The sequence below is a fragment of the Ambystoma mexicanum genome, chromosome 7q, assembly GCF_040938575.1.
Source record: "Ambystoma mexicanum isolate Mex_15411 chromosome 7q, UKY_AmexF1_1, whole genome shotgun sequence".
NCBI lineage: Eukaryota > Metazoa > Chordata > Amphibia > Caudata > Ambystomatidae > Ambystoma > Ambystoma mexicanum.
In genome coordinates this window covers 63,754,525-63,777,205 of record NC_090941.1, presented here as the reverse complement: position 1 = coordinate 63,777,205, position 22,681 = coordinate 63,754,525, and the positions used below count along the sequence as shown (strand labels likewise).

Genomic DNA, 22,681 nt, shown 5'->3' with positions numbered 1-22,681 from the left:
GGACATTCTAGCTAAAGTGGTGTCGGACAAGAATTAATGTTAATATTTTGAAAAATGCAACTACTATACTGATTTGCTCTTATTTCCCCCTCTAAGGTGTGTTGAAGTGTAAAAAGGATAAAGCATATGAAGGTGGACAGCTGTGTGCAATGTGCTCCAACCCCAAACATCTGGAAAAGAAGGAGCTTCAAACCCTGGATGATATTTCTTGCAAAAGGCCTGTTATATACTCGCCTCTCAAGCAAAACACCAGCAACAACATTGAGGATGACAGCGAGAGTGAACTGCTCTCCATGGAAGAATTTCAGAACTTTCTAGGTAACGTTTCCCTGAACATGACGGATGAGCATGGAAATGTTGTAAACATGGAGTGCCAAATCAAGAAGTCAAAGGATTTCAAGAAGATTCTCCTAAGTCAGACCCTGCCTGAGGAAATTGATGTCAATGCCACATTTTCCTTGGATTTTGAATGCCCTATGAATAGAGAAAACTATGAAAAGTTGTGGAAGCTTATTGCTTATTACAGTGAAGTCCCAGTCAAGTTACAGAGAGGGCTCATGCTCAACAAAGACCCCAAGATAAGCTACCGCTACAAGCAAGATATGAACCATGATGCATATTACTACACAGGGGTGAAAGCTCATATTTGCACTCAGCCTGAATGGCTCATGCAGCCAATAATAAATCTTCAATTAAACAGGCGCCAAAGCACTGCCACTAAAGTCACACTGTCCTTTTTCACTCAGTTCTCTCAGTCGATCCAAGTGAAGGATGTAGTCTACCAAAGAAATAGCTGGGTTATGATCGAGGAAAATGAGAAAGTGCAAGGATCTAAGAGCGTGATCCAAGGAACGGCCTGTCATTTGAGCTGCAATGTGAAGTCCTCGGATAGACCCTCCATAGAGTGGATGCTTCCAGATGGAAACAGAATAAAAGCTCCATACAGCAACCCCAACAGCAGGATCTCCATCACAAGTGGTGGACAATTAGTTATCAATGCTGTGGAGCATTCTGATTCTGGGTTGTATCATTGCATTGCCCAGGTACAGAATGCTATGGATATAATGTCATTGAGAGTTGTGGTTGAACATTCAGAAATGTATCCAATGGATACTATCAAAGTGATTGAAAGAGTTGCTGGAGAACCAATCATGTTGCCATGTTCTGTTGTTGCAGTACCTGAGGCACAGTTAAACTGGATATTTCCAAACAACAAAATTCGTGATGAATACTCCAACACATCGAGGATATACGTACTACATAATGGTACTCTGTTGGTTCAAAACAGTGAAGTCAGTGATAGTGGCTTTTATAGATGTGTGGTTGTCAATCAACATGGGATGGATCGCTACACAGTAAACATTAAAGTAAATAAGAAACCTTCAAACAAATCACCTAATAGGCAAAAAGTAAAAAAGTATCCAGATTCAAAAAATTCTCAAAAGGGCAAAGAGATTGTATTATCCTATGAGAATGGTTCAGGAGATGATGTAGTGGAAGAGGTGCCCAAAAAAACGGTTAACATAAAGGACAAAGAGGTTTCCATTAAACAAAGAAATAATCGCCCTTCCAGACCTCGTGGTAAACAAAATAAAAAAGACAGGAGAAAGATGAAAGCTTTTACAGAGCTACATGGAACACAAGACAGCAATGTTGCAGAGGGTAGGAGAGTTTTTGAATCTAGGAGGAGGATTAACATGGGCAATAAACAAATCGATCCCCAGCATTGGGCCGATATTTTGGCAAAGGTGCGTGGCAAAAATACTGCTGTCACAACAGCTATCCCACCCATTTCTACCACAAGAATGACAACCACTCCCATAATAAGGCGTAAAGTCACACCACCTTCTCCTATAGTAAGGCCCCCGCTTCCACCAACATCTGGTCCAATAGTGGAACTAGAAGAGTCATCCGGAGATGGACCGCACTTAGAAGAAGATGAGCTTCTCTACACAACCACATCTGGTAGCGTTTCAGTGACACATCACAAGAAAAAAGCTGCACCAACGGCACCTCCAACAATAAAAAGCTCATCAAGTGCGAACATTGAACACTTAAGTGAATATGAGTTTTTAGAATCACCAGAAGAATTATCCACTCCAGAAACAGAGCCCATAGCTTCCTCACCCTATTTTTCAGTAGTGGACTCAGATCATTTGATCTTGGCAACAGATTCATTAATTCAAAGTGAAGACAGCGTGAACGGTATCACAGAAGAGGGGGAAGATGAACTAATCCATCTTAATATTCCTCCCACTTCTCGTGGTTTCTTTACAACCATGACAATGTTTAAGACTAAGGACAGTTACAGACCAACATACTCACCTCTTCTACCAGACACTGAATCAAATGTCCAGGTCAGTGATGTGACTGCAAATACTGAAGATCCACTTTTGATACCTGTTCTTATTGATGATAAAATAAATGGTGACATTGCTTCATCTGTTTCTACTACTAGTTCAGCTACACACTTACAAACAACAGCTGCCACTGGTACTAAACATGGGTTTTTTCCTCTGCCACAAGCGCCTACAGAGAAGTCATTAAGAATGGAAAATAGAAGTGTACCAAATACAAAACGTGTCTCCTCTGGCAGGGGAAACACTGGAGACAAAATGCAGGCTAGCACAGAAAGAGATGACACTCAGCGAAAATCTACCGTACATTACAGAGGAACTTCTAAACATGTAGACCACAAGATGATGCCTAAAACAACAACAGACATTGGTCTTATCCTGGCAAATACTGTGGAGGAAGCAGGCTGGATAACTACCGCAGTTCCAATCAGAAAGACAACATCACCACCGGCAACTATTATGCCACATCAAAAGTCTACAACCGCCAAAATTATGGCAAATCATTCCCAACAGAATGGTAGAAGAAGACCAAATGGGAGGAGACGTTTGAGGCCAAATAGGTTTCGTCATAGACAAAAGAATGTTAATCCCACCCCCAGGACACTACCCGATGTACCTTCCCTTCAAAATCCACATATAACATTACCTGAAATAGAGCAATCTTCCAAAACATCACCTACACCAGAAATGTTTTCTGACATTACACATAGAACCATAATGCAGCCTGCAAAAATAACACCAGCAACTACAGTAACCTCTAACTTGAGGTTGTCAACAGAAATTACAAGGAATGTTACAACTTTAAAAATAAGGCCTACACTACTGTTATCTAATCCCCAAACTGTAATGCATGCTACTTCTAATGCCAAAATGTTGCCTATGACAACATTGCCTATGACAAGTCAACCAGCAAATCATGAACGCAGTACAAGAAGAAATAAAATGGACAGAATCAAGGCGCATTTGGCAAAGGATGGAGCCCTGATGAGTACCATGGCAACATATGATGTTAATTACTTTCATCATGTTTCCGAAAACAATACAATCCAGCACAAAGTTAATGCCATAGAGGATTTGAAATATGCAGACATGGCAACTCCAACTTATCCAGTTCAATCCTTGACTACTGGCACCTCTATTCCACTTCAAGATGGTTCACTATTTTTTGACTCAAGAAGTGAAGCCCATCCCTCCCCATCTACAGAATCCACAACAACACTACCGATATTTACGCAGCCCATTGACTTGGCCAGCACATCATTTGTTTCTCTAGCCCCATCAGTTATAGAAATGGTTCAGAAACCCAGTTTGATTACTAAAACTGCAAAAACAAGCACTGTTGCTGTAGTTCAACCAACGAGAAAGCCAGTCACCAGTTCAGTGACACATAAAACACAAGGATATAATGTTAGAAAACAAATAGACACTGGGACAGCTGCAGTTAAGCTTCCAGTGGCAAGGTCTACCAAAACAACTGCAATGGAAGAGACACGAAGTGTGACTCGTTTGCAGACTGAAGCTACTCAAAGAAAGACAGTGAAAACAGAGTCCACTTCTCCATTTATACACATTGCATTAGTGCCCCTTGCACAACCTGCAACTGACTTGCCATTGACCTCACCGATTCCTGAAGGCACCTCAGGTCCTGTCCAATCTACCAAACCGGCGAGGGAGCACATTGTATTCAACCAAGTTGAATCACCACAATCTGGAAAGCATGATGGGAAAGGCAATCATGAAACCAAACTGATAGCTCGGCAAAAAGAGGATGGTACCTCTTTCTCACACCAGAACAGAATTAATACCAATCTAAACCAAAAGGTGTCAAAAGAAATGTATGATGGAAAGTTAAACAACACTTTATTACTGAGTCCACACTTCCGCCGCCCACCTGGAAATTCACCTAATTTTAATCAGTGGCCTGGTGCAGTTCCACCTCGGTACAATCAAATACAAGGCACAATCAAACCACCATATTTACTGACACGTGGACCCTTTCGATATTTTGTAACCAACACTCCTCTACATTTTACCAACAAGCCTGAGATAACTGCGTTCGCAGCAGAAAAAGTGCAGGAAAGGAAAGAACAGTCAATCCATCCAACAACACCTCCCATTCAAATGTACAGGCCAAATCCTATCTTTCCCGGAAGATTTAGCAATCAGGGAAATGGTAGAACAACTATTAACCATCGGTTATTTGGAAATAACTATGTTACAGATAGCAAAGGCACTGCTGGAAGAATTCCACACCAAGGTGCACCATATTATGTGAACCCGAGAATTCCACTTATATTTAACCGGACAAGAACCTTTAATCGGCCAGCAGTCACGTCAAAGCCACTATTACCTTACCTTCCAAAACCACCAACTGAGGTAAGGGAAAGAAATGTTGCAATAGCCTCAACCTCTGATATGACAACACGGCCCACTCTAAAGACCACAGTAGCCCCAGTGTTGCCAATGACCAGGACTACCACCACTCAAAAACCATCCCCTACTACTAATTTGATGACCACTACTACATCTGCCATTCCTAAAATATTGACACCCCATCCATCCCCAACTCTTTTGATCAACAGAAATAACAATTATAATAATCAGCAAATACCATCATTACCACATGTGAGAGGGTCTAATGTGAGTAACTCAAGTACTGTACAATCTTCATCTGTTTTCAAATTGTTCAAGGAGATGCCTAGAATAACAACAAAAGGATATCCCAATTTAGCTATTGCTGCTGACATGGATGCACTTTTCCCATGTGACACAGTTGGAGAACCAAAGCCTTTCCTGACATGGACAAAAGTCTCAACAGGTAAGAAAATGTCATTTTATTTAGATATCTAAATGCAAAGAGTATTAAAGAAATATCAAAATTTCAGACTTACAATAATAATTCAACTCTAAGAATTACACCATTGTAAGGCTGCAAAACACACATTTCTCCATTTTCATCAGTAGAGGTTTTTATTCTTCTATGGTTCCAGCAATGATATGTGTATGTTGCCTCTACCCGCTCTTTTCTCAACAGCTTGGATTTTGAGATATGCTAGATAAAGAAATATCCTTACGGTCCACCAGCTTTGAAAAGTTTTTCACAATACACCCTAAACCTAACTGATGCAATATCAGCATTATCATGGGAATGATAGGTTGGCAGTGGCATTAACCGGTCTCCAATTGTTTCAGTATGTATTAAGTGTGTGATCATCACTATCAAAATTGTTGTGATGTTCTATATGGGAACTCACAAGAAAGATAAGAACTGCAGGACTTATAGATGAAAAACAGAGGAGGTCTGTTTCCATATTCAGTAGCTGGTAAGGAGCGTTGAGGTGTCTTCCTGTATTCATCCAAGATGTGATTGGCAATAGGCATTTTCTCACTCATATCCTTTCAATCCTGTAATGCTTTGAGTGTCCTTAGGAAACATAGAGATAGAGATGGAGATATATAGAGCAAGCAAACACCATTAATGTTAAAAAAAACTTCAACCTGGAATTATTGAAATAAATCCTGCAAATTATACTTTCAGGGAATTTTGTTTCAGCAAAATAAGAGGCCATTTCTATTAAAAAGTATTTGCCCAATTTGCTGATATGAAATCCAGACAAAATCGAAATTTCAAAAATGTGATCAGAAAAATGAGGAGATAGCTCTAGTAACGAGGTTGTACTTAGTTTGATTAAAGCAAATAAGAAAAAAAATCAGAAAACTAGGTTGCATGATTTTGATCAGTGAACTAATTGGACATCTCTAGTTTAAATCTATTTTCTTGCAGTGTCCATTTTGCTATGAAAAAATGCAGATGCATTATTGTTTTAGGTTTTTTATAGCAAACTAAAAGGTACCTTTTCACTTGGTTAGTGTAGAAGATCTCCAACACCTTTGTTGACAGTTTTCATATCGTTTTTGGGGGTTTTAAAAATTAATAAAAACATTTTCTCCGTAGATGTAGTGATTATGTTGTTTTCAATGTTGTCAATATCACAAAATTACAAAATCATACTTGCCAAATTTCGCACATCTCTAGTTTTCTCTCCATTTACCTGTGAAATTGTCAGATGATTTGTTCTCACTGTGAAGTCAGAAAACTTTAGGACATTAGAAAACATCTGCAGTAACATATTGAAGGTTGTCTCTGACATCAGAATTCATCTGTCATACAAGTCACTTCTCACTTTATACGTTCCCTTGAATGAGTAAAATCTACAGAATATATAGTCAACGTTTTACAAATGTTTTACAAAAACATGTACAAATGATTCATATAAATGATCTAAAAATCCAAACAAAATACACACTTACGTGAATTCAAATACACAGACCATTGTAAATCATAAATCTAAGCACACAATAATTAATGTTAAGAGATGTGGAAGGACTGGAATACAGAATTTACATTTTTTTTTTGTGCCAACCTCAACTTTTATTCATGTTTCAAATGTGCTTGTGTGCAGGCAATATTGTGTATGTGCAAAGTTTGTTTTTGCACCGAGGTGATATATGGTTCAACACACTTTTGCCCTTTACACATAGACAATTGTCTAAGCAGTGGGCTGATCACTGTAACTCTTAGACGTTGTGTGTACTTGTGCAAGCTATCTGCAACTCTGAACAGTTTCTCCCATCATTTCACACTGGCCTGGGTGTATATTCAATCATAGTTGACTGGGAAGTTGTCTAGTGGTTAATGTGTCAATGTGGGATCTGGAGACCTGATTCTAATCTTGACTTCCCCACTTCACCAAATTGTGTGATCCGTGAGACTGTGATCTCTAATCTTCTGATATTTGGTGTCCTTTTAACAGTCTAGTGCACAATATTAAGAGCTACGAAAAGTAACATGTATGTATGGATATCTGATCCAAGTTATATACATTCATCAGCACATTCACTCTGCTGTCAATTTAAAAAGAAATGTCATTGTCAATGAAATGCAATACATGCCATACCTTATAACACAGTGAATTGCATTTTTTTAACTATTATTTCTGATATGTGGATCAATACAATTCAATAACATTATGTTTTTTTTTAAACATAGAAGGCTCATAAAACATATCATAAAATAAAAGGGAAGATAAAGAAACATGAAGAAAAAATGTGGTATAATGTTACAATTTGGGTGTGTGCATAAAAGCTGGGATGCCTACCAAACACAGATATGTGTAAATTTAAACAAGTTCACAGGAGTTGATACATTTCCCACCAAAAATTCCACGTTCAATATAAGGTAACAAGTAAAAAATGAGTGTCCAATAAGATAGCAGCAAATAAACTATGTTCAGAGCAGAAAAGTGCAATAGCAGCATACAGACAAAGATCGTAGCCAAACAAAATAACGAAATTAAGGTGATTGCAATAAAACATATTTAGAGCTATGTCCACTTGCATATCTGGTATCAATAGCAAATATACGAAGGCTGGGCAACATTGTTTAAAATGTGTGATTCAACAATGTTGTTGCATGTTTAAAGCATACTCTTTATATGGGAGGCAGAAAAACAAGAAGTGCATTAAGTACTCCACCAATGTATCAGCAATACGCCTGGGCAAACACGTTCAGGGATTTACTGAATCCCCTAAATTCTGGGTTATTAGACGTATCATAACCTCCTTGAATCTCCCCAAATGTTTTTCTGGTAAAGTTCAAGGTTACCCAGGGGTAGATCTCCCACAAGGTTATATAATAAGCCCAACTGCCCTACCGTGATCTGGCAGACCCCCCAAAGGGAAGTGAGGCATGGTGAACTTTGTTTCTATAATAGCAAAAGAGTGATTGAAATAGAAAACAGTTTAAATCAATTCTTGGATGCAGGGTTGAGAATGTGGTGTTGGAGGGGTCTTGGTGAAGGAGTTGGAGGCTGTACTGGATTCCAAAAAGTGCCCCTTGAATATATACATTTCACTGAACATTTGGGCAGGTGACTAATGAATATTCAAATGTCAATATTTGGAATGTTCGTCTGCTTTTGTCTCAGGAGGTTAGCTCAGGGGCAACACGCTCACCTTGGAAACAAGACGACACGGAGCAACACAGGTTCGATCCCCGGTCCGTGCTTAGAAACCTCTGGGTATTAAGCGTGTTATAAATAACCTATCATACAATTTAAGCTACAGATACAGTTCTGGGTGCCAGTCTGATACATTAGTATAACTGAGGCAAGTGATAATGTATTGCACCCTGTTCTAGTAAGCTCAACGCTGCTTTGATGACCAGGGACAATTGTAAATATTCCCTCCAGCCTTTTGTATATCTTTTGCAAGGAATAATTGAACACATGGTAATTTCAGCTTCTTCCCTAGTTTGTGGCTTGTTGGGCTTTAGCTGGCAGTGTAATGCACACAGTACATTACAACTACCGTTCATAGTCTTCTTATTAGCATAACAATCACAAAGTCCCTGATATGTGAGACAATGATCTTGCCATTAACGAGTAAATTCCATTTTTCCCCGGTACCGTCATTTGTGTCATCATAAAATCTCTTTTTGAATCAAACATGTATAGAACCGGAGCATAATGCACATGCAATGATCAGATAATAAGAAAGAACAATCCTTTTTTACATGATGATCGGTGCACAAAACGCCCTAAAAGCCTGTGTGACAATTACATTTTCCCATAAATATTATGTCACTATTGGGAAGCATTACAGTGACATGAAATTAAAAGTAAGTTGCAACATTTAAAAATCGTCTGGCTCCCAGGGCTTCAGAATATGACCGATGGTCTGTTGGCGTGGCTCGATAATTCAGAGTTTGGACCTTTAAATCACTGCTCACTACTCTAACCACAGAGATTCAAGTAAACTTTCAAAGAAAATGTAAATTGTGATATTGTTTTAATATGGCATGAAACATAGTGACGAATGTTATCTAATCTGAGGCATAACAAGAATCGTCTCCTACGTCTCTTTTGATCCATATAGGTGCTACAATGACAGCAAACACCAAAATACAAAGGTTTGAAGTCATGAAAAATGGAACCTTTGTGATCCGAAATGTCCAACTACAAGACCGTGGCCAGTACCTATGCACAGCCCAGAACCAATATGGCGTGGACAAAATGGTAATCACATTGACCGTTGTCGCACAACAGCCAAAATTGCTAGTTCCGCGCTACAGAGATGCCACAATTTATCTTGGCGATACAGTGACTATGGCATGCCTTGCAAGTGGAACACCGGCCCCTCATATTTCTTGGATTTTTCCCGACAGAAAAGTCATGAGGGCCACGTCAACCACGCAGGGGCGCATCAAACTCTATGAGAATGGAACTTTGTCCATCGGGGATAGCACATTTTCTGACAGAGGAATCTATAAGTGCATTGCCAGTAATGTAGCTGGAACCGATAGCCTGACAGTAAGGCTCCATGTAGCAGCATTACCCCCTATAATCCAGCATGAAAAAGTGGAGAATATCTCGCTATCGTCAGGACACAGTGTCTATATCCACTGCAGTGCTAAGTCCGCCCCGGCCCCAACTATACGCTGGGTGCTCTTTGATGGCACCCAGGTCAGGCCTTCACAATTTGTTAATGGCAATCTCTTTGTTTTCCCAAACGGGACACTCTATATTCGCAGTATATCACCCAGGGACAGTGGAAGTTATGAATGTATTGCTGCAAACATCGTCGGTGCTGTCAGGAGAACTGTTCACCTGAGTGTTAAGAAGCTTTCGTCCAATGCAAAGATCACTAGGAGTTCTCCCCAGAAAACAGACATAACTTATGGGAGCACGCTGCGGCTGGATTGCAGTGCAGATGGCGATCCGGGGCCACGGATATTGTGGAGATTGCCTTCAAAAAGGCTGGTGGATTCCCTCAACAGGTACAGTTTCTTTAAAAAAAAACAACGTGTATCTTATTTGAAACATTTGCTATAGTGTGATAACGAGGCTTTTGGGTCCTTCCAAGACCATTAAGGAGGGACATTAAAGAGATGTCCAAACATATAATTTAAAAAAATCACATATCAGACAAGGGAAACTTTGACATTTCAAGATTTGATTTACTCACTTGTTTCTATACAGTGCAAAACAGTTTAGTATACACAAGAACATTGAATATAATGTAAGAGTAGAAACAGCACATTTTAACTGTTAGTTTTTAAGTTGTGCTTCTCGATCTTCATGAATGCTTTGAACCACTATGTCTAGTTTAAGGGATTTTGTTCACTCACTCCTTCCTTTAAGGCTGAGTGTTGTTTATATTAAAGTGAATGGCTAACAATGCCTTGCAAATCGAAGCTGCCCACTTAATTGGCTAAAACAACCTTTTTTATTGTACGAGTTTTGAAGGGGAGTACCTGAATTCATCTGATAGTTCAAGGATTTCTAGATTACCAAAAATCTTTATACTGCCTTTGCAGAAGGAAACACATGTATGATCCGATCAGGAAACTGTATGTCAAGCTCAAGCAATAGATGCACTGCAAAAATTGTTTATGCAGCGGGGAAAGTCGTGTCCAGCAGTAATGTGCTCCTTTCCACAGGGCAACAAATGTGTAGAAATGTGACAGGATATCTGGTAGCTGTAGAACTAGGATCTCAGAAAATGGTGCATCTAAAATTAAGAGTTAATGGGGTTTCAAAGGCGGGAGTGCTGTTCTTTAGGAGACCAGACTACTCAACTCTTTATGACTTGAGACCCCTAGAAGACGGTGTAGCCCTTGCACAATTCTTTTTAGATCCCAATGGGTAGGTACATATCTTATAAATGTCTGCCATCCTGGCATCTAATCGCCTTCAGGTTTTCCTTATGTTTGTTCAGCAGGACTTCTGGGGACACTCTCTGTACCCCCACCACATTATATGTGTTCCTGTCTATGCCATGGATTCACAGACTTCTTTTAAAAGTGTATATTTCGGTCCTCTCAATTTGATCAAGGCAACACAATATGATTCAGGCTATCCAGGTGTAATTTTCATGTAGGTGGTAGGAGAGTATAAGGGCTGGGGGTTTCGGAGTTGGCATGGGGCATTGGGTTGGAAGGGGGTGGTGTGACCTTCTGTTATGAAAATAATGGTAACAATTAGGTCAATCAAACTGAGTCGGCCAAAATGTATACTTTTAAAAAGAAGGCTATGTAATTACATAGAACCATGTTCATGAGCTTTTAGAGAGTGTAACTTTCTACCGAGACATTGCCGATTGGCATTGCTATTAATCATTTTCTTTTTTTGTCTCCAAATAGTTTTGAATCCCGTACGAGAGTCTATGGAAATGGCACTTTGATAGTCCAGTCGGTCACAGACAAAGATGCAGGGGACTACTTATGTGTAGCGCGGAATAAGATTGGAGATGACTATGTGGTGCTCAAAGTCAATGTGATGATGAAGCCAGCCAAGATAGAGCACAAACACGAAGTGGATCACAAAATTACCTACGGCGGGGACCTGAAGGTTGATTGTGTTGCCACTGGTCTCCCAAATCCAGAAATTTCGTGGAGCCTTCCAGATGGCAGTATGATAAACAATGTAATGCAGTCAGATGACAGTGGAACACGGACAAGAAGATATGTTGTCTTCAACAATGGAACCTTGTTTTTCAATGAAGTAGGAATGAAAGAAGAAGGAGACTACACTTGCTATGCTGTCAACCAAATCGGGCAAGATGAAATGCGGGTGAGCATCAAGGTGGTAGCAGAACCAGCAGTGATCAGGAATAAAACACACTCTGTGATCAATGTTCCGTACGGTGATGTTGTCTCAGTAGCATGTGAGGCCAAAGGTGAACCCATTCCAAAAATCACATGGCTTACTCCCGCCAACAGACCGATATCTGCTTTCTCCACCAAATATCAAGTGCATAGAGATGGCACCCTCCTTATACAGAAAGCCCAACGATCTGACAGTGGAAATTACACCTGCATTGCTCGTAATGATGCAGGTGAGGATAAGAAGATTGTCCATATCCATGTGAATGTTCAGACCCCCAAAATCAACGGTTTTATGAATTCAGTGGCCATTATACAAGAAACAGGAATGAAAGACACTAGAAAGCTCATTGACTGCAAAGCTGATGGCATTCCGCCCCCTCGTGTGCTTTGGGCTTTTCCAGAAGGTGTCGTACTACCTGCTCCTTACTATGGAAACAGAATTACGGTACACCGTAACGGCACTCTTGATATCAAATTTTTGAGGAAAACGGACTCTGTGCAGTTAGTCTGCATTGGTCGCAATGAAGGCGGCGAAGCAAGATTGATTGTTCAGCTCACAGTTACAGAACATTTGCAAAAACCATCCTTTAAAAGTCGTCCCCCTGAAAAGCTTGCCATGGCAGCAGGTCATGCAGCAAGCCTCGATTGCTCTGTGGAGGGAATTCCGGAGCCAGATATTGTGTGGATGTTGCCGAATGGTACTGAACTTCCCAGTGGCCATCACATGCAAAGGTTTTACCATAGGAAAAATGGCACTTTGCATATCAGCAGCCTGTCTGCAGATGATGCTGGAGCATACCGGTGTACTGCAAGAAACATGGTTGGATATTCAGAGATACTGGTCTACCTCAAGGTTGGTCCTAAACCACAAATTAGCAACCATTACAATAATCTAGTGAGCATTATTAATGGTGAAACATTGCAGCTTCATTGCCTTACCCCAGGAGAGACACGACCACAGATCAGTTGGATATTGCCCAATGGGGCACAACTAAATGGTCCACAAGCTGGAGGGCGCTTTTCAGTCTTTGAGAACGGTTCACTTATAGTACGCGATGCTTCAGTGTATGACAGGGGAACTTACTTGTGCAAAGTAACCACTGAATATGGGACATCTGTTATGAATGTTCCAGTTATTGTGATAGCCTATCCTCCACGTATCACAAATGGGCCAGCACCTGTCATTTACACTCGACCGGGAAATGCGGTTCAGCTGAACTGCATGACTATTGGAATCCCAAAAGCAGAAATAACTTGGGAACTCCCAGATAAATCAACTCTTACAACAGTAGCACAATCCCGCTTATATGGAAATAAATTCCTACACCCTCAAGGAACATTAGTTATCCAACACCCATCACACAAGGACGCAGGATTCTATAAGTGCACTGCAAAGAATTTGCTGGGCAGTGATTCAAAGACTACATATATACACGTATTCTAATTGGCACAAGCAGTATGAAGACACTCCTCATAAAGATAAAGAGGACCACTGAACTTCCAGAGAGATACCGCACATACCGTGCCACTTGGGAATCCAATCAGTTGCCCAAAAGTGCTAGAATGAGTACTCTAATTTATACTTCCAAATTATCGGATGTCCTTGCATTTTTACAAGTACAATATTTGTGCCAAAGAATATTGGATGTTAATAATGTCTGTAGGTGCTCTTTAGCAATGTCTTCTGCTAAATAAATACCTCTCAAGCTCTTTGGACAGAATGGGCCTTGAACAAATCTTGGTGGCTCTGTCAGTGGAAGGATATGAACGATGCGTATGAATTGATTCAAGGGGCAGCAATGGCCAAGTACGTGCTTAACATCCATGTGATGGCCCTGACACAGAAGAACACCGTCTTTGTGCCTTGAAGTTATTACAATATTTAAACTTTTCCTTTTTCAGAGCCGCCCGTGATGCTGATATTGTCCCTTTTTGCCATAGGAAAAGGATATTGTTGGAGGACATTTTACATTTATTTGAACATGGTTGACATCTGATTGACACATGTACTGATCTTGTTCTAGACTAGTGCACACGTCATGCACCACTGAACGAATGTATAGAGAATCTGTATGCCCTCCATTCCATAATGATAGTGATGTTGATGTTATTCTGCATGTAACTAGTAAACCTGGAAACGTAGATGCAAATGCACAACACCCATCAGCATTGATGTGTTGACAAAATGGAACCACACATTATGATCCTGAATTTCAGGATTCACTCACTATTGCATGAAGTGTTCTGTTCTCTAAAACACAATGCACATGTACCTGAAGAACTGACCAGGACCTCCCTTTAAGTGTGTCACACCATATTGTACATCTATTTAGTGATTTGTCTAACACAGGTGTTAAAAGGGGATGTCAGGAATGATGCCATTTCATATAAATTGCCCATTGAGGAGGGCTTACAATAATTGATATAAGGACTCAGTTTTCTATTTAAAGAATTCAGTGTTGATAATATGTTGGCTCAGGAAATAACAGGGGTACTGGGATGGGAACGTCTGTAAATGTGGCTGTCACAATATGAGAAGAAATGTTCTATAACATATTCCAGATAGTCAAACAATACGCATTAAGACCGTTATGTGATTTACAGTGTTACCTGGCCACAAGGGCCATGGCAACCATTTTCTTTAATAGTCAGCAAAGTCCTAAAATTAGAAGAAATCACAGAAAGCAGGAATTGGTCAACCAAACTCTTTTATCATCTGTAGTTCTGCTAGAGACCCACAAACTAACTAGCATAGCCCCATTCTCCCTTTCCTAGATTGCATATTTTGATGTCAACTATCAGATTTTCTGCAGGTGTTGATACACATTTGAAGTCAGGCTACAAACTGTCTCTTCGAATTGTAACCCTTCTATAATAAAGATTACAGGACATCCTGTAATTTTCTATTTCATTGTATACGTCTTACAAGCATAGGCATTCATCCTGTGTCCTCCATTTCAATATAGAACTGATGTTCTAAGAAGGTATTGTTTTGAATTAAAATATTGTTCTTATCCACAAAATCATCACATAAGTTAGTCCTGTAGAATAATACTACTGTAAATACTCTGGGTCTTCAAACCATCAGCCTGTACTGTGGATGCCAACACAATTCTTTAGCTCCAAGAGTTCATAAAATAGCTGAGTATAGTGTTCCAATGAATGCCATTTCCTAGTAAGCATCAATCATAAGTAACGCACAGCCAATATCCTCTCCCAGCTCCACAATTATCTCTGCATACTTTTTCAAAGTATATGCATTTTTTTAATTAAACCAGACTATGAGACTTCAATGGAATTGCAATGACCTGTCTCATTTTATAAATTATTGGTCTTTAAAAGACTTCGATACATTACAGTGTGTATAATGTTTAGATCAGTTTATTGTACTATTTCTAACAAATAATGTTTCTGGTTAATTATTTGATAGTGTACAAGGTGTGCAATGGAAAAAGATTTGGAAGTTACACTTTCATCTATATGGGTCCAGAAAATCATTCACAAAGACACATGTTATTGTGAACTCCTCTGACTACATGAATGCCCCTGTCTTAACACCAGTGCTCAGCATCTGGAGCACATGTGGACGTTGTGAAATGTCTTCTTCTGCTGCAAACATCTTTCCAGGCTATAGAATGTGTTTTTTACCTCATTATGTTGTCACAATTTAATTGACTCCAGATTGTTTCGAATAAAAAAAACAACAAAGAACTTAGCCAGGTGAAATGCGGGTCTGATGTTAGAACAGATGGTAGTTATATAAGTTGGAAGTTGTTGCCATACCAAGAATGCATACACACTTTGGTGCTTCAGTTTGTACATTTCTAATATTTATTACATTAATATGTATTGGAATATTAACAAATACAATTAAGTTAACAGTAAGGCATAATGTACACTTTGTCATTTATTTGTGTTTGATTCTTCAAATGAAATTGTTGCTCTTAACTTTTCAGTTGCTTTTTTATAGTGTCGAAATGTGGGGCTCTGCTGTGTGTCAATTTGTCATATAATTGTATCATTGTTATATTATATAAAAGTATTTCTCTGGAAACACAGTTAATTGTGTCCAACACTAGTTATAGTAATTCTGATATGACTGTTCATCATATCAGATGGTGGAGCTCAGCACATAACTCATTGATGATTTTAGGATACTTTACCTACTTCTAATATGTTCGAGAACATTGTAGGTATCATACACTTAATTCAAGAGTATTTGCATATGTTCTGCTTATTCTGAAATATAATGCTATATGATTTTACTGTTTGGTGTATTAAGGAACCAAGCCCTACTTTCAGATATCAATCAGACGTATTTGGCCCCAAACTTGACATCTTCTTCATACGTCAATTGCAAAGGTGTGTGCAGTTCTCATCTGTGAGGATCTCATTATGAGTTTGACAGTGAGAAAACAAGTTTCAGTAAAATAGTAATAATTACATTACCTCCACATTCCCGCATCGCAAAATTAAAGTGGAAGAAATACCTCCAGCATTTGACTGGAGGTATCTCCTCCACTTTACCTCTAAAAATTGAGAGATTATCATAGTCAGAATTACCATCCACTGTAGTTTCCCCAAATCACTCATAGAGACTTATGGATTTCAAGAATGGACCTCCACACCGTCATTCTGGAAGTCATAATAGGGCATATATAGCCTTAATTTGAGTGATGGTAACAGTATCCGACTTTTACAGTGATTCTGAGGGAATGCCAGCAAACTCCAAGTGATGCCCTTAATATCTATTGCTCAGGACTATCATAAGTAAACAATTCTGACTATGCAATAATGGCAAACCTATGTTTTGAAGCAATTAATGTCATTCTGTGGCCACCTCAGATCACTTTAGAAGGAGTACTGTAGAGTTAAAGCCAAAGGAAAGGCCTGAACATGCCATTTCATATGCAATACACATAATGGTGACTTTCCTAGAGCTTCATTAGTTGGTATTTTTGTCAGTTGGATGGTCTCATTTTCTTATTTAGACATACAGTCAAATAAAGCCCTATTAACGGGTGAACAATAACATTAAATCGCTCACATTGTGTTTGATGGTGGTGGAGAGTCTTGGTCAATAATCGTTAAGTGGTGAGGACTGAATTTGTATGGTATGAGGGGGGAGCATGACATTAGCGAAATGTTTTAATGACTAGAATGAACCATTGGTGTTGGGGAAAATATGCTTTCAGAGATTCCCCAAACTTCAAGTCAGATTCTTCTGTAAGAGGAAGTGAGGTAAAAAAAGATAGTTTTGCCCTGGCCACTTATATATACTCTAAATTATCGAGCATCGGATCTTGTGTGATGATGAGTAGGTTAAGTGACACAGATCTTGTACTTCAAGTTGGAAAGTAAGTCCGGAGGACACTGTTGGGAGTGCATGCCTGATATGGTTGTAATACAGCAGGCTGCATTAGAGCTTGATTATGCAGTCCTTAAGTTTCCATATAATAGAATGTTAGTATTTCAGACACCTTGTCACACATGGGAGAATCACAGAGATAGTGTGGAGCAGTTCAAGTAGGGGGTGATTGCGTCATAGCAGTCAAATATGGTGGAATTATTTTTTTAATGGCTGTGTTTACCTGGGCTGTAATCAAAGTTTCTTAGTCAAATAGTACCTTAGTGAAATAGTACATCTAAATAACATACCTTTTGTGCAGGCATGATCTGTATAGATGTTGTCGTGCTATACAAGGGCGAGAGAGGTGTTGGGTGATCTGGGCCCACAGACAGGATCTCAGCCTTTGATCTGTGAAGGTATTGCTAGTTTTAGTGTATCCAATACTGAATACGTCTCAGGAGAGCTGCCCCAGATTCTTCATTTATGTTGATGGGGAGTTAGGTATCAACTGCATACAAGTGAAAGCTTATGCTGTGTCATGTAATGACATGTGTCTGTGTGGTAAACTGTTATTGATGTGGTTCATTGAGAGGGCCAATCGCAGTGTTGTTCCACAGGTGATCATTGTGTTTATAGGTAAGAATTGTCACAAAGTTGGCAACTGGGATTATCCAACAAGTAAGATAACCAGGAGAACCTATCCAAACAATCCAAGGATGCTTCGCTCAATGTTTAATTATCATGCCATGGTGATTGTTACATGAGTATGCTGAAAGGTCCACTAATTTAAGAGTGCACACATGCCACTGTCAGATGTGCAAGACAATCTTCATTGATATTTACTTAAATATGTTTTTACGCGGCATGGACGAAAGATGCACAGGCCAATATTTGGTGTGCAATATGCATGCGGGTGTGAGAAGAGTTGGGCAATGCAACTGTGTCAAGTCTTTTAGCATTGCAGGGAATGTCACATGTGATACTGTAATTCAACAGGATCATCTTTGAGATGTATTTAGAAGAGGTGTGCTAATTGTGCATTTCTTCTTGATGGTGATGTCTGTAAACTGTGACATTAAAGGCATTAGGATGTCGATTCACAAGAGGAAGGAACGCTGTGAGGTTATTGCCAAGTGTGGTAAACCAGCATAAAGCTGGAGAAATTTAAGGATATTCAGAGTTCAGAAAGACCAAAAAACGTGGGTGGTGATCTTGTTGAGAGGAGAGAGAGCTTTGGCAAACAAAGGGAGTCTTTGCCATTTGCTGATCTCACTACACTGAGCTGTCCGGTCAAGTGTGCTCTTTTTTGCTTAGGCAAGACCTGCCAACATGACCTGATGCAGCGAATGGAAGGCTGGTAGGGGGCAAGCTGCTCTATCGGCAGAGCGCTGTTGGATTGCTTGGCTGGGTTTAGAGTTTTGGAGTGCCTGTGAAGTACTATGATCTCCGTTTAGGTGACTACTTATTATTTCAATATGGAGGTCTTCTTACAGATGAGGTCCATTGCTCGGCCTGCACATGTGACCCAGATAAAATCAATGGAACACTGGGAGGGTTAGGGCACTCGATGTGCAGAGGGGCGCTGAAGACTCACACAAGTTTAGAGGGAGTACGTCATTGTCATCTTGGGAGGGAAAGTACTAGCAATGTTGCATATGGTCACAGTTTGTATAGGCCATAGTATGCCCACCATGCTCAGAGCAGATAGCTTTTTAATGAGTTTTTTTTTTTTTAAACCTTTATTGGCGAGAAGTAGCAATCAGCATAGCACAATTTACACGCATGGTACACAATACATATTGAAGCGTGAATGACAAAACGGAGATTCTACAGAAGGTCACATGCAATCTAACAACAGTCAATTACAATATCGGCATGTATCAAGTAGAGCGGTCCGCCCCCTGATCAGGAGAGGGAGGGGATGACAATAGCACAAGGTCCACCTTGCGGTTCAAGTAGCTGCAGAACTCAGTCCATATGTTTTTAGGGTGAGCATTGCTAGGCAGCAAGTTAACATAGTCCTCTTCACAGGATTGTGTCCAGGTGAGGGCCTTCAGCCACATCGCTAGGGAAGGGGGGGATCTGCGCTTCCAACATTGCAGAATGCATTTCTTGGCCACGATAGCCGCCACATTCAGAAACCTGGCTTCCCGTTTCGCCTCCGGCCCCTCCCACAACCCAAACAGAAGAGACAAAGGTTCCGGGCCCACACAGAACCCCACTACCTCTGAGAGGGTTCCAAGCACCGCATTCCAGAACGGGGCAAGTGCCCCACAAAACCAGAACATGTGTGCCTGGTCCACTTCAGTGGATCTACATCTTGGACAGGGGTGGGATTGATCCAGGGCAAACTTCCCAATCGCGAAGGGAGAGTAGTATAGGCAATTGAGGAGCTTGTACTGAATACATCTAGCTCGGGAGTTGAGAGAGAGCTTGCGAGTATGAATACACATTTTGGACCACATAGCATCAGTAATGTCTAATCCCAGATCCCGGCTCCAGGCATCCCGAACCGAGCGGGGGGGATCGGCCACGCACGCCATCAACATTTTATACAAGGAGGATATGATGCCCCTACCGCCAGCGGAATTGGCTATATAGCTGACCTCGGAGGACTCGGGGGGTTCATCCGGGTATGAAGGCCACATGCCTTGGATTGTCGCCCTGATACGGAAGTATTGCAGCAGCTCCAGTGGGGATCTGGAGTGCCCAGGCTACCATGTGTCTGGGGTGATGAATTTCCCATCAGAGAACAGGTCAGAGAATGATCTGTATCCCAGGTCTGACCAGTGACGCATGAGAAGTTTATCGTGTGTGGGGGTGAGGCCAGGGAAGGACCAGAGGGGAAGCCATTTGAAATACGGGGGTGAGCCGGAGTCAGGCGCCAGAATCTGCCGCCAAGCCCTTATAGTGGAGGCCACCGGGTCCGCAGGGGTCTGCGATCGATACGAGTGGAAGAGGATCAATGACATGACGTTCACCTCCTCGGCGGCCAGGATTTCGAGTTTAACATGCGGGGGCGGTTCCTGGTGCTGGTACCAGTACGTAGCGTATTTAGCCTGGGCGGCTATCCAATACTGGACGAGATCAGGTGCACTGAAGCCGCCTTTCTCGTAAGGCAGGGTCATATGCTGCCACTTTCTGCGCACAGCTCCCGAGTGCCAGAGGAAGCAGGCGCACCCCGCAAGTCCGCAAAGTATTGTTTTCCGGGCCAAAGTGGAACGTTAGCGAATATGTACAGGAGTTTTGGGACTATTATCATTTTTATTAGAGACATTCTTCCCGAGAGTGAAAGGGGGAGGTTTCGCCATCTTTCCATCTTGGTGTGAGCATAATGTGCGGCAGCCCCATAGTTCTCAGACAATAAAGAAGGTCTAGAGAGGGCCACTTGGACCCCTAGGTATTTGATGCCTTCAGGTGCCCATTTGAGAGGGAACTCGCATGCAGGTTGGGGGGTTGCGAGGGTGAGGGGAAATATCTCTGATTTAGAGTAATTAATAGTGAAGCCTGAGAATGTGCCAATCTTGATAATTTCATGTATGATCGGGTCGAGGTGAATTGAAGGGTCTCTAATATATAACAGCACGTCATCGGCGTAAAGTGAAATGATTTCGGGAGAATCCTGCAACCGAATCCCCCTGCGTATGTGGTTGTTACGTACACTGTCAGCCATGGGCTCGATGGCCCATCGCGAACAACAAGGGAGAGAATGGGCAGCCCTGTCGCGTCCCCCTATGTAGGGAGAAGGGGGCCGACAGGTTAGAGTTGACTAGGACTCTGGCTACAGGGTTAGTGTATAACAATTTAATGCAGGACATCATATACGGGCCAGTCCCCATCTTCTCCAGTACTGCCCATAAGTATTGCCACGAGACCATGGCCCTCATTACGACCCAGGCGGTAAGTTACCGCCTGGGTCGTACCCTTACCACCATGGCGTAAACTACGTTTACGCCATGGTGCTTGGCGGATTTACCGGCCCATTCCAAGGTGAGTGGGGCGGTAAATCCCCATTTCCCATTTTACCCTTCCCCATTCCCATTTTCGCCCCATAGGGCACAATGGGAATGGGGAAAGGTGATAATTACGGCACCGTAAATTAAGGTGCCGTAATTATCGCCAAGGTCCCTTTGCGTCATGGATTTTAACGGCTGCAAAAAAGCAGCCGTTAAAAGCCATCCCGCAAAGGGAACCTTGTAATCAGGCGTTAAGGGTCGGCGCCATTTACGGCGCCGTAAACCCCTTAACGCCTGAGTCAGAATGAGGGCCCATGTCGAACGCTTTTTGAGCGTCCAGCGTCACGGCTACTGCATTGGCTCGGGATTCTAGAGATTACGTTAAAAAATCGTCTAATGTTTAAGGCAGTGGAACGGGCAGGGACAAAACCGCTCTGGTCTGGGTGGATCAAATATTTCATGATGGGGAGGAACCTATTTGCTATGATTTTGGCGAAGATTTTGGTATCAGTATTTATGAGGGAGAGGGGTCTATAAGAGCCACACTCATCTAGAGGTTTACCCGGTTTGGGAAGCACCGTAATAACGGCCTCGCGCAAGGAACCGGGGAGGGTAGTAAGACGCAGCGACTCCTCCCAGACCTCGTGCAGGCGCGGGGCAAGAAGGGCAACATGTTCCTGATAGAACTCGGCGGTCAGGCCATCTGGACCAGGGGCTTTACCCTTGGGCAGGGCCGAAACGACAGCGGTAATCTCCTCAAGGGTAAAGGGAACATCAAGTTGTTCTCTGATGGCTAAAGATATAAGGGACATTGGGATGCGGTCCAGGAGGTCATCAAGATCTCGCGGGCTGTGCTCTGGTTGCTGGGCATAAAGGGTTGTATAGAAGTCTGCAAAGGTCTCAAGGATGGGCTGGTCAGACCAATGTCTCACTCCACCACTATCGATGATGCTATCAACTCGAACCCTGCCTCCTTCGGCCCGAGCGAGGCGGGCAAGAGTACGGCCAGGCCTTTCTCCTTCACCATACTTACGGGCTGCAATGGGACGGGCGAGATATCTTATTTCGCTGTGGGCGAAGGACTCGAATGTGTCTAGTTCCTTTCTGATCTGAGCTAGCTTGGGCGGAGAGGGGGTGGCCGCATATTCACACTCTAGCTCTCGGAGTCTGGACTCAGAGCCGCGCAGAGAGTTTCTAATGTCCTTCAGGGCCCCAGCCTCCCTGGAGATACACATGCCCCTGATGAAAACCTTAAAGGCCTCCCACCTCACCCCATCCGTTGTATCGTGGCGTTGGTTGTTATCGAAAAACAAGGTGATATCTGCAAGGATGTCAGCCTTGAAGACTATAT

At 41.6% G+C, this 22,681-nt stretch overlaps 1 protein-coding gene across 1 annotated transcript in view; it reads left to right on the top strand.

Moving 5' to 3' along the window:
* The window catches only part of MXRA5 (matrix remodeling associated 5), a 311,432-nt gene extending 295,350 nt beyond the window's left edge, over positions 1 to 16,082 (top strand). Inside the window, exons 5-7 of the mRNA XM_069640707.1 lie at positions 97 to 5,175; positions 9,294 to 10,194; positions 11,560 to 16,082. Coding sequence (XP_069496808.1) covers positions 97 to 5,175; positions 9,294 to 10,194; positions 11,560 to 13,468 — 7,889 coding nt within the window. The 3' untranslated portion in view covers positions 13,469 to 16,082. The remainder of the gene's footprint in view (positions 1 to 96; positions 5,176 to 9,293; positions 10,195 to 11,559) is intronic.
* Positions 16,083 to 22,681: the final 6,599 nt, after the last annotated feature.